General features: G+C 30.8%; 1 protein-coding gene across 1 annotated transcript in view; it reads right to left on the reverse strand.

The window, feature by feature from the left end:
* LOC129219182 (alpha-L-iduronidase-like) overlaps window positions 1-12,668 on the reverse strand; it is a 107,926-nt gene extending 95,258 nt beyond the window's left edge. Inside the window, exons 1-2 of the mRNA XM_054853501.1 lie at window positions 12,540-12,668; window positions 11,594-11,727 (exon numbers count right to left, since the gene is read on the reverse strand). Coding sequence (XP_054709476.1) covers window positions 11,594-11,727; window positions 12,540-12,620 — 215 coding nt within the window. The 5' untranslated portion in view covers window positions 12,621-12,668. The remainder of the gene's footprint in view (window positions 1-11,593; window positions 11,728-12,539) is intronic.
* Window positions 12,669-12,990: the final 322 nt, after the last annotated feature.

A 12,990-nucleotide genomic window follows, 5' to 3' on the forward strand; every position in this document is an offset into this window, starting at 1 on the left:
CAATAGCTTAGTTTTCAAATGGCCAAATGAAGTATATACTAGTAAAAAGGCCCAAATAGCATTATCTATTGCTAGTGGTTCCATAGTTGAATGTGATGCATACATCACAATGGTGTGGAATGAATGAATATGAGCAGTAGTCAAGTATTCAACAGTATTTCAGTCTAACTTGTGTGCGTTAGATTTTTCAATCTCTTTTGCTATAGTTTTTCTTACTTTTTACATCAAGCCCGAGGACTATCATGTACCAACGCATAGCTAGGACAAAATGATCATTACTCATGTAATTATACTTAAAATCTTGTAAAAAACTTTTGTTACATAAAGGGGTGCCCTGTGTAAAGCTGAAAAAATTCAAGATTAGAAAATATTGCTATAATACATTAAAATAAATACAAATGCACAAGGATAAGTACATTTAATAACATTTTCTCACTGACAATACAATTCTTTGGTTTAATTAGTTAATTTATTTTTTGTCACCTTCATAACTATTAATTACGATATAAATTAAGTCTCTGACCCGTAAATACACCACACCCTTGATTATGCAAAGTAATTGGGACTGACTGCTTTCGAAAAACTGAAATTTTTGAACCGTCAATAATGCTTCAATTTTGAGAAAATTGCATATGCTATTTCTTATTACATACAATCAAACTTGCGTTATAAAAAGTAAAGCTCTATCAAAATAAAAATTAATTAGTGCACTAGTAGTACACATAGTACCTGAAGATTTGTTTACCTTTTACACGTAAGTAGTGATTTTAAAATGCGTAAAGTTATTTTTGGTTTCACCATGTTTTGATCATCCTCGTTTTGCAACTCTGTTGCAGAGTTTCTATTATAGCAACAATAATTAATTCAACAGGGTTGCAGTTCTGCACCAGTTATAAAAACCTTTTACAAATCAATCAGAAGCTACAGATACGCTAGTTTCTTATACTTGCACTAGGACTAAGCTTAAGGAGAGAAATTACTTTAAAAACTTATTTTGACAAACTGTTTTTAGCTAAAAAACAAGAAAAGGTTTTAAAAAATGGAATAAAAATAACACATGGAGAACAGAGGGTTTGAGATAATCAAGGCTACATTATACCTGTAAAAGTTTGATTGAATTAAAAATGTATTCCAAAAAGCTATCTTTCTTCATTAGTATTGTGTGATTATTCCTAATGTTATCCATGCTAAAATATCTTTTGAATGATACATAAACTTAAAAATGGATTAACCCCATGTTCAAAATTACTGATTCTGAGTTACTTTCTTTTTTTTTCTTTTTTTTTTTTTTTGTCGTTCAATTTTCTGAGCGAAAATACTTTTTGTGGTGCTAAGATAATTTCTCACAAAATTGATTAGAACATTATGTTCATCAGTTGTGCATATGTGTTGTGTGTCATCTATTGTCATTACTGAAACTAAAATGTTTATGCCATAATGGTTGTTCCAATATCTATCAGACTTACAAATTGCATGAAAATGTTGTGTTTACACTGATAGCACTCAAAAAAGTTGTCATACTATAAGTAGTTCTGGATTGGTTGATGGGGCCATTTTTAAATACCAAGTTTGATCTTAATTTTAAATACCTTTTTAAAAATTTGTATTCATTGGAGAAATCAACAACCTTCGTAAGTGTGAGCACAATATCCAAAAGGCAAAAAGATAATGACCGATACAAAGAAAATCTATCATAAATATTTTTAGCACCAAGTTACCAAAATTGGTTATTACTTAATTAGAAGATTGATATATTTGTTAGCATCAGGCTCTATAGCAAGAAATGAGAAACCAAGTTTCTGGAAGGCTTGCTACATTAGATGAATACTTTGATCTGAAATCTATACAACCAAAGTTGAGCACAAAGATATCCAGGAAGGAGTGAAAAACTTAATGATACTGATTTGTTAGCATCAGGTTCTACTGCAAGAAAAGAAAAATCAAGTTTCTGGAAGGCTTGCTGCATTAGATGAATATTTTGATCTGAAGTCAATACAACCAAAGCTGAGCACAAAGATATCCAGAAAGGAGTGAAAATCTTAATGATACTGAGAATGTATTTCGAAAAAAAATTAGCTTAAATTGAACTTTTGTGACAAAAAGGAAAGATAATTCAAATGTTAGTTTTATTATTGAGTATGAGCAAGAGATCCTTGAACCAGAAGACAGTTTGATATCATAGTGAAACAAACCTACTTGTCGATACAGCAACATGTAACTATTTTATTGGATGATTGTGACTGGATTGTGTGATTGGACAGCTGTTAATATGCAAGAAATAGCCCTATAACTATAACCTAGAGTTGAAACAAGATCTACTGATCACTCGTCTTACCAAAGTTGACAGTATAATGAATTTTGCCATCAGTAAATCAAAATGCAGCCAATGCTTAAGTTAATAAAAAAAAAATGTCATTAAGAAAAACTCACGATTTTTTAAGCTATTCGATAGTTTGGAAAAATCTGCTATCGAAAAAAGAAAAAACAGAAAAATCTCTCTTTTATGAACTTGACCTATGGACAAAAAAAAAGTTCTTTCCTAAATAAGTGTAATGATGTCACCATCACTTGAACTTAAAAAAAAAAAAAATTAAAATCAAAATTTTTTTTCTCCCAGATGATGTTTATATAGGTTGTTCCATAAAAATAAAATTACAAAAATGAATACCTCCGTGTTTTAGATTAAGAGCAGCAGCATAAAAAAAAAAAAAAAATCCAGGTGCAGTTTGTAATGTGCACATTCACACAAATACTGATAATTTTGTAGAAAAAGTAGCTGAGAATGACAATTTTTTGTGCTATTACATTCCTCTGTACCCAAAAAAAAAAAAAAAAAAAAAAAAAAAAAAAAAAATACTTATTTAACCAGCAAAAAAAAAAAAGTAAACCAAGGAAAAGGTTATGGAGAAATAGAAACATTTTTCAATTCAAGTGACAAAATTTGCATAATAATTTTTCTAATTGGTAAGAATAACAAGAGTAGAAAATTTATAGAAGGAAAAAAAAAAACAATCTACCAGTAATTATTATGAAATATTTTCCAACATATGACGCTACCAACACTGCCAATCCAGACCTAGAGATAGGGACTTGTAAAAAGTTGGTACTAAAATATACCAAGACTTAAAGAGAGCCTGGCCTAGTGGTGCCCCTACACATTGATCCCCCCCCCCCCACAATTATCCTTTTAGCATGAAGCCTTAGAAATGCTATATAATGTGGGAGAAGTGGTAGGCTTTTCATATGCTAACTATCAATCCAGGTATATACAAAAATATTTTACTTCCATACCCAGGATGTCCACAGAAGCAGAGAAAGCTTTAGTTAGGAATGGCACCCAACAACATTGTCTAGGGCAGAGATTCTCAACCTTTCAGGCTCTGCACCCACTTTGAACACTGATGTAAGGTCAACTAAACTGGTTATTGAATTATAAATAAATTACAGATAATTTCATACCCAAAATTTAATATGGCTACACTTAATTATATTTTTAACATAATTCATACATCACATTGAAATCAAAGAACAAAATAACTAAAAACAAATGTTTTTGAGGTATCTAGGCGAGGTTGGCATCTTATACTTCACAGTCACTCACTTTCAGAACTTTAGTAGGAGTTTTCCTTAACATCATTTAATTTTTTGTCGTAAATATAACTAAGCACACTTCAGGTCATTTTCAATGTTCAGCTTGATATTTTAACCTTACACATAAAATCCAGATTTACAGATATGTGAGGATGAAAACTACACTAAAAACCTCAAAAAGTAGAAGGGGATAATGTAGAAAACATGTACATATGAAAAATGTTGAAAATAATCATACAGTAGGTGTCGCTTAATGTGATCAGTTTAGGACAAATACAATTTGATAACAATAACCGACTGATAACATTAACAAAAGAATTCAGAAGACACAAAATAATATTTTATTATTTTTTTTCAGCTAAGAAGTTTTTTTTAAATTCTTTTATTTTTTGCAACCACACATTAAAATTACAATGACTCAATGCAGTTTTAAACTATAAATACTAAATTAGCAGAATGGAAATAGCCGAGTCATAAAAGAGAAAATTAAAATATGCAAATTTTTAAAAACATAGTGATAGGTGAAATAAAATATGCCCCTTTACTCCTGCACCTTTTCCCCTGATATTTGTAAACCAGTTTCAAAGCAGATTCAACTTCACCATCATTTCTATCACGGTTTTACTTGTTATTTAAATTTTCATTTATCTTTGCTTTGTTTTCAATCTCATCACAATTCTTTAGAACTTACAAAGTAATAGCTGAGAAATTTTTAGCTGTGCTGCAGCATTTTTTTCACTCAGCGTGGACAAATTGTCAAAGCGTTTTAAAATGTCAATTTCTTTTTTGACAGTTAAATCATTGCACTTTTCTTCTTCTCTATAGATAAAATGTTTAACTGTTTAGAGTGACGTTTTTAATTGGACAGGGAGAAAAATTCCTCTGCTTTACTGGTAGAAGGGAACTTGTTTAACTTGAAACTACATTAATTCTCTCAAAGTGGGGAGAGAATTGTTTTTTTTTTTTTTTTTTTTCAAAATCACACCACCTGCAACCACGGACATGTCTAGTGACAGAAGTTTTGCATGTGCAAATGAAAGGCATCTTAGGGGAGTCTGTGGTGACTGAGAACAAACTTTTTGTTTTTCCTTCCCGGAAAAAGTTTGCATTACAAATACAAATACAAAAGTGACGACCAGCAACAGGCTCTGGGCCCAGCTAGACTGGTCCTAGTCAATTTACAATCCCCAGTGAAGATCAATGGCCCTCTTAAAACTGTCTACTCCTTTGCTCATTACCACCTCTTCCGGTAAGCTGTTCCAAGGTTCCACTACCCTGCTAAAATAATAATTTTTCCTAATATCCATGTTAGCCTGAGATTTAAATAGCTTGAAACAATGACCCCTTGTCCTGTTTTCAGTGCTAAGCTTCAGCCCTGTAACCTCTTTCATTCTAATAAACTTAAACAGCTGAATCATGTCCCCTCGGTCTCTTCTTTGCTCAAGACTGTACATTTTTAGCCTTCTAAGCCTGGAATCATAATCTAAGTGGGAAAGTCCACTTATTAGCCTTGTAGCCCGCCTTTGAACCCTTTCCAATACATTAATGTCTTTCTTAAGATAAGGAGACCAAAACTGAACAGCATACTCCAAATGGGATCTTACCAAACTTCTATATAAGGGCAGAAGAATTTCTTTAGATTTATTTGAAATAGATCTATTGATAAACCCAAGCATCTTATTGGCTTTGTTGCTAGCAATGCTGCACTGTTGGCTAGACTTTAAATCCTGACCCCCAGATCAGTAACTTTGTCCCCAGTTTAAGACCCCCAGATCAGTAACTTTGTCTGCCTGACTAATGACTGAACCTTGCAAATAATAACTTGTACACTTATTATTACTATTAAATAACACAAAATGCTACACAGAAAGTTAAGTCTGCTCAGGGTTTGCCTTTGTATTTTTGTTAATCAGGCACAGATCTATAAATGTCTGTCCCTCTGCAACAAAATCTGTAGGGCCTCTTCCCAGAGGCCAGCAGTGTGTATTTGCAACATCAATAACCCTTAGAGCTTTTTTTTTCCATTTCTTTCCATTTTTGTACTTCCTCCCCCCACCACTGGGCCAGCGGACCTGCTGTTTATTGATCCAAGCCTGCTGTTGATCGAGGAGCAAAAAAGGGGAAAAAATTGAAAGTTATGAAAAAGTGATAACAATAGACAAAGACACTGATTACAATACCTGACTTTTTTAACACGCGTTAATATACAAGTGTTACGGGACTTGGTGATTTTGATAACATTAAGCAAAACATTAACAGTGATCACATTAAACGGCAACTACTGTAGTTAGTTTTACTGTTCTAAGTTATTACTTTATACATTCACGCATCACCTAAAATTCCTCTATGCCCCAGGAGGGGGGGGGGGGGCAGCAACCCCAGGTTGAGGATAGAGTACATGTGGTTCAGTAGTTAAGCCTCATGCTATTTTGCTTAGCACTTTTACGTATTATGATCTATAATTCAATGTTGTTAGTTGGGTTATTTATGTTAGTTGTGTGCATTAAAAATATCTTGCCAAAAACTGTGTCACTTTGTTACAGTAAGAAAGCTATGTCACTTTGTAAAGCATTAGAATATTGTATTACAATATCTAATAACTCTTACAATAAAAAAAATAACTACTGATTGATTACACTCTATGCTTTCAAATAGCTATTTGAAAAATCAATAAAAAGAGATGCACCAAGAAATGCAAATTAAGGATGTATAATACTAAATCTTATTACAAAACTTACGGCATCTGATACAAAGAATTAATTTAAGCTGTTAAAAATGATAGATTAAACTAGATTAAAAAAAAAACAGTAATTTGATTTAAAATTTAGACTTAAATTTAGTATTTTACAGACATACTTTTCAGTTACATAGGAAATCTATATTCATAAGTAAAATATAAATACCTACATCTGGGATTATATGTACAAGAATCTCAACACTCACATATAATCATACATTTACAAAACTTTATGTAATAAACATACATTCAATACACAACATAGAGAATTCCTCAGCTGAAGAAAATTACTCTAATATCCTCTTAACATTGAAACGTTAAAAAAAGAAAAAAAAGAGCTCAATTTTACATATTTAATCAGCAGCAAATTTAGAATTTCAGTAAAACAACTTAACATGAATAACATTCATTGTTTTTGAAATTAGATTGAGATGATTCTGATAGAATGATATTATATATTATTGGATGTGCAATGAAAAGTAATACACCATTAAAAATTGCCAAATTCAGAAGAAACATCTAGATTATCAATTTGTTAAGCAGTAAAAAATACTAAAAAATACAAAGAGTAATTTTTTAAATATCACTTAATGTCAATCCATTACAAGAAAATTAAGGCATAGTGAAGCTCTTGTCACATAGTTTCACTAAAGATCATGAGAAAAATTTTTATTAATCAACCATGCAGATTGCATTGTTTTTTTCTCCTTTATACTTTTCAATGCAAAACTCTGGTATAGAAAATTTTAATACAATCTACATAGGAATGCAATTAAAAAGAAATTATATTAGTAAATAATTCACTAAAATTATATCAAGTTAAATTTAAACATATAAAATACATATGCAATACTTAAGCTCATAAAAGCTTTGATGTTTACTGATGATTGCCTCAATTGTGATATAGCACTTTAAGCAAAGTGATTACAAGAAATTTAACATGACCCAAATTTTCAGAATAAATAATTATCTGATAAAGATTACAGGGCTTGATAGCCTCATGGGATTCCAGGTTACACTGCTAAATTCTCAAATTTCAGGGGCCATATACTGAATGTCTGTTGTTTTATTCTATCAAATCATGGAAAGATATTGAGCAGTTATAATTGTAAAAAATACCTTTATTCAAGTTTATTATAAATTTATTCTTTAACTACTATTATTTGCTATATAATATTACTAGTTTGTTATTTATTTCCTATTATTCTTTGATTTTAAAAGGCTTGTTCAAATGCAAAGGCACCAAACGATACTGTGGGTCTAAATGAAGATTTAAATCAAAGTATGCATCTTAGGTCTGAGCACCACTATTCCACTGATTAAATGATCGACGGATTTCTTATTCCTCGACTTTCTGTGGCAATAACGAGACCCAGTCCTTCAGTGTTTTTGAGTTAGTCGTCCAAGTTGAAGTGCTTCCCTGTTAAATATTTTTTCAGAGGATCAAACACGTGGATTTTGCAGGACTACTTGTCTGAGCTGTAGGGTAGAGCAGATGGTTAAGCTGCTCCCACTTAAAAAGTATCACCCATACAGCACTGGAGGCCTGGGTGACCTTGGTAAGGATTCCCGTCATCATGGAGCAGAACCATTCATGAGCAGCTCTGGTCTTTTGTTCTTGATGAACCTGCATAGGCATTGGAATGTCTCACAGTAGACATCGGAGTAAATGATTCTCCTGTGCTCAAGGAATTCAACAAGTAAGCAGTTTGACCATTCGCCCTACAATCCAGATAAGTTTCCCTGCGATTTCTATGTGTTTGATCCTTTGTAAAAATACTTGAAAAAGAAGCGCTTCAAGTCGGAAGATGAACTTAAGAACTCCGATTACGGCCACAAAACTTCTGGGAATAAGAAATCCTTCAGTTAGTTAATCACTGTAATTGTGATGCTCTGGCCTATGGTGCATACTTTAAATAAAGTCTTTGTTTAGACCCACAGTATTGTTTGGTATCTTTTCACTTGAACACCTTTAATAAATCATAAAATAAACAAAATAAGTCAGTCAAAATTAGCTATTACAAAAAAAGCTTTTTTAGTGAAGAACAGAAATTACTTTCTATTTCACACAAACTGACTTGCAATATGGCAGTTTCATAGCTAGTCATCATTAATCATTTATTTAAGCAAATAAGCTTAAGGTTTTCATTAAGCATTGTCCAGACATGGAAAAATAAATTTTCAAGTTTTTCTTTTCTATAAAACTAATATTTCAAATTTAAGAAATAGACATTAAATTCATGTTCCGTTTTTCAGACCAACAGTTAATTATATACAAATAAATAAATAAACTTTTACAACTTATAATCACAATTTTTTCCCGATTTCAAATGATTTTCCTTTTTTGTATAAGTGTATAAAATATTTTAAAAAATGAAACAAAATTTTGCTACAGAAAAATATTCATGACAATTATTCAACGAATAAATCTTCATTTTCTGAAATCCACCATGAAGAAATTTCTGAAAGGTTGCAAAACTATTTTTTAAATCAATAATCACAGTATTAAATAACATTTTATATAGCAAAGATCTGAGAAGTCTCCAAAAAAGTCGAGCTGCATCAAAAGGCACAATGTGCTCACAGTAGAAATAGGTTTAAAAATGCTAAATGACAGATAAATTCAGCAATTACTATGATAAACACAATAACCACTAGCAAAATCTTCAAAAATCGTTGTCATGTTCCTATTGCAGCTTTTGAAATAAGGAGCTGAGATTGCAATTCATCAAATCGTACTGCTAAATGCGAACTTAAAGTATGAATGCTAATTTTTTCAGCATCAGTATTTTTGGATGAACTTGTCTCAAATGAATAATCAGTTGATGGTTCCCATGGAGGATAGGAATCTTTGAACTTCAAATTAGCAGCATGTTGAAGTGGTTCCCATTGGTATATGTCATTTAGCTGTTGATGAACTTGTGCATTCAACAAAGAATTTGTTATGTATTGATTTTCTTCAGGAATCTTTTTGTTTAAAGTTTCAAATTTAGTTAAATGTGCTTCATTCAATAAAAATTGTCCATTTGGATATGTTACATGACTATTAGGCTGACAATAAATATCACTATATTTTGGCATAAGAAATGGACGAGATTTCATTGTGTCATTAGTGGAAGAATCTGATGTACTAGATGTACTATGAGGAACAAACATTGCATTGATCTGGGAAGATTTTTCATACTTACGTTTCCGAGGGCTAACAATTTTAATGTATGCTTGTCTTACTGAATCAGTATTTGTACAAAATACTAATCCATTCTTTTTCGTTTTGAATGCACAAACAGAGCTAGATCTGGAATGTGTTTCATATACATCAGATTTTGCTTCACTTAAAACAGTTTGATTGTCTTTCAAAATTGAATACTGCTTAAACTTCCTCATTTTAGACAAATGTTCTATTTTAAGAGTTTCTTGATTTGAGCAAATGGGCGGCATAGATTCATAAGAAGGCAGTGATGGACTTTGAGCTACTATCTTTTGCTTCAAATCTGAACCAACATTGCATTCAATGTTTGATTTTGCTTCTTCTTGTATCAAAGAGAAACTTGAAGTATAATTTTGCTCTTCTTTGAGATGACAGTTGTAGTTATTTTTAGCACTTTGTCTGGTCAATAAAAGCTTCAATCCCTTCTTTTCAGATTTTACATCAATGGTCCATGACTCGCTGTAATCAACTTTTCTTGAGGCTTTTGTTTGTGTTGAACCATTAACTTCCAAACGATCATGTCTGTGTTCTATATGACTCTTAAGATACTGAGGTTTGATAGCTTTGGTGCAAAATTTACATTTCACTAAATAAAACTCATCCCAAGATGGAGATGTGCCAAACATACCTCTATATTTATATCCAAATTTTTTCACACATCTTTCCTCAATCACAGGTTTTTTATTTACGTTTTTTACATCAGTTTTGTTGGCATCCAGAAACTCTTCCCAGGAGCTCCACAGCTGCTTTTTCATTTTATTTCAATATCTTAAAATAAAAAGATTTCATAAGAATGAATTTAGTTCTTGTTTTAACAAAATTAAGAGGAAAAAACTATATGCTACTTCTAGAAGAAAATGTAGATGAAATTCAAAAACTTTTTGCCATAAAAGTTTTAAGCAAAATTGTTTCACGGTTCATTATAAGAGCCAAGACTCAAGACATGAAAAAGTCATGCACATATATTTCTGATGAAAAGTTATCTTTGGAAATATAATTCAAGGTGTATTTTTTTATCTGAATTAGATTTTTTAATTTTAATAAAATGACTAATTGCCTTGCCAAATAAAATTACTTTAAAATTGAAATATGAGTTTTTTATGAAAAGAAATAATATACAAGACACTTTAAGAAGTTCAAACATAGCTAGGGTATAGTTGACACTCAATTTTATGAACACTCAGGATTTTACAAACAGTGTACCAGTCTTAAAATGCCTTTAATTGAAACAATGTTATTATATTTTAAAAACACTTTTCATGATCTAAACCTGTATGTAAAATTGAGCTGTTAATTGTATTGGAACATAAAAATATTTTTCAAAACATAGAGAATTTGACAGTACATAAAAAGTAAACTCTTGAATGTCCGTAGTGCTTCAATTTAAAAAAAAAAAAAATGACAATTATAATTTTTCAAAAGGGTATTTGCATTGAAATAAAATAAATGTTTACATTGAAAGAGTAACTAGTAAAATGAAAAAAAAAAAAAAAAAAAAAAAACTAAAAGAACAAAATAGCTTAAAGAAAATAAAATGATTGCTTAGAACAATTGAAAACATTTTAAAATTTGATATTGGTATGCATATTTTAGATTTTAGCTTTCTACTAACTAAACTAATAATCAGTTTTGATAAAATTGATTCATTGTTTCACTTGTACCCCCTTATCACTATTGTACTTCATGTCTGGATTGTTGATAAAATGACTTCTTCAGTGACACTCGACTAGGAAAAGAACAGTGAACACTTCAGCATATTCACATGCAAATTAAAATTGAGACCTATGAAAATGGAGGGGGAGGGAGACATGTAAGAAGAAATTTATGGCTGAAAAAAAATCATATGACATAAACATGCATTTGAAACTACAGTAGAGATTTACTGGCAATAATGCTATTTTGAAATAAATTTTAGGACACATGTTTTAAAGAAGAAAATCTATCATTTGTAAAGTGAACAAAATTTCCATTAAATCAATTGAAAAAAAAAAATGGAAAAATTACTTTTTCACACTAAAAAAAAAAAAATCAGAGATAAACTTTTTGTAATGACTTACCACAAGCCAGTACTTTTCCAAAATTGTGGAAGCATTCTCACTGGACCATGATCTGTCACAATAATGTTATAATCTTTAATGCAATGATGCCAAGTTAAAGATTCATTTGTTGGAAGCTTTGGAGCAACAGAGCACTACATACAAAAAATAATAATAATAATATGATTTGGATAAATATAAATGTATATCATATTTTGCCTCTTCCAAAGGCAAAAGCCTGTAGAGGAAAATGTAATATTAACATATATTTCAGGTAGAAGTTACAGAAAATCTGAGACCTAATTATTTTATTTACTTGTTTTTACTTTCACAGTGGCTTTGAAATATGTCTTTAACAGCAAGCCTTCACTTTTTAATATGTATAGTTTTGAGTTTAAAAAAGACATGACATTATAAATATAGTGCACAGACAAAATTAATTTGCTCTTCACAAGAATTCACAAAACAAGAGAAAAAAAACTCATTGAAAAATATCAAAGTCGTGTGTATAGCTAAACAGCGGCTGACAAACATTTTATAAGATAAGATTGCTTGGCAGGAGTGATCTTTTGATGAGCGGAACGAAAACTAATATTAATGTGAAGGCTTCCAACGAGGCAGTTAGATAGAAGCAATAAAACTTTTACTTAAACAATTTAACGTCTATGATTTTGTTAACGAAAGGAAGTTCAAATGACAAGAGAAAATTGAAGCAAAGAGATAGCCCGAAGAAATAGAAAATATTTCTCTACGTCAATTTAAAGAAACAATCAACAAAGTGCAACAGTCATAACCAAGTAATTGCATTTAAAAAAAATGCGCATTTGTTTACACTTAAAAGCAAGTAATGAAATATCATGAGGATATTTTTGGAGCATTAAATACCAAAACTAATAGACACATAATTAATTTGACATAAGTTTTACCAGAAAATGGTCTTGCAATTAAAAATATTTTAGTTTCTTACCTCATTCTCATACTCTTTATTTACTTCTAATGAGTAACCAAATTTAAGTACAGACATAAAAATAACAAAATATGAAAGCATATTTCAATTACTCTTTAAAAAATGTTAGCATAATTTTCCAACACATAACCTTTACACAAACCATATATTTAACAGTAGGCTACGAAAGCTCGACAAAAAAAAAAATTATATTTATATACACAACACAACGACAACATATGCTGTAGCTTGGCCTGTAGGTGGCGCCGTCCGTGTGCAGAAACAAAAAGTTAAAAAGGGGAGGAGCGGGTAAAGTTTTAGACATTTAGCAGAAGTTTATTTCATAGAACATCGGTAGAATAATAGCATGTAAAATTGAAATAAATAAGTAGCATTAATTGTCTGTGAAGAGAAATGGCTAATAGTGAGCGTGGAGAGCCAGATTTTGTACTAGCGACAGAGCCTTCTGGAT

Source organism: Uloborus diversus, chromosome 3 (genome assembly GCF_026930045.1).
Source record: "Uloborus diversus isolate 005 chromosome 3, Udiv.v.3.1, whole genome shotgun sequence".
Classification (NCBI taxonomy): Eukaryota; Metazoa; Arthropoda; class Arachnida; order Araneae; family Uloboridae; genus Uloborus; species Uloborus diversus.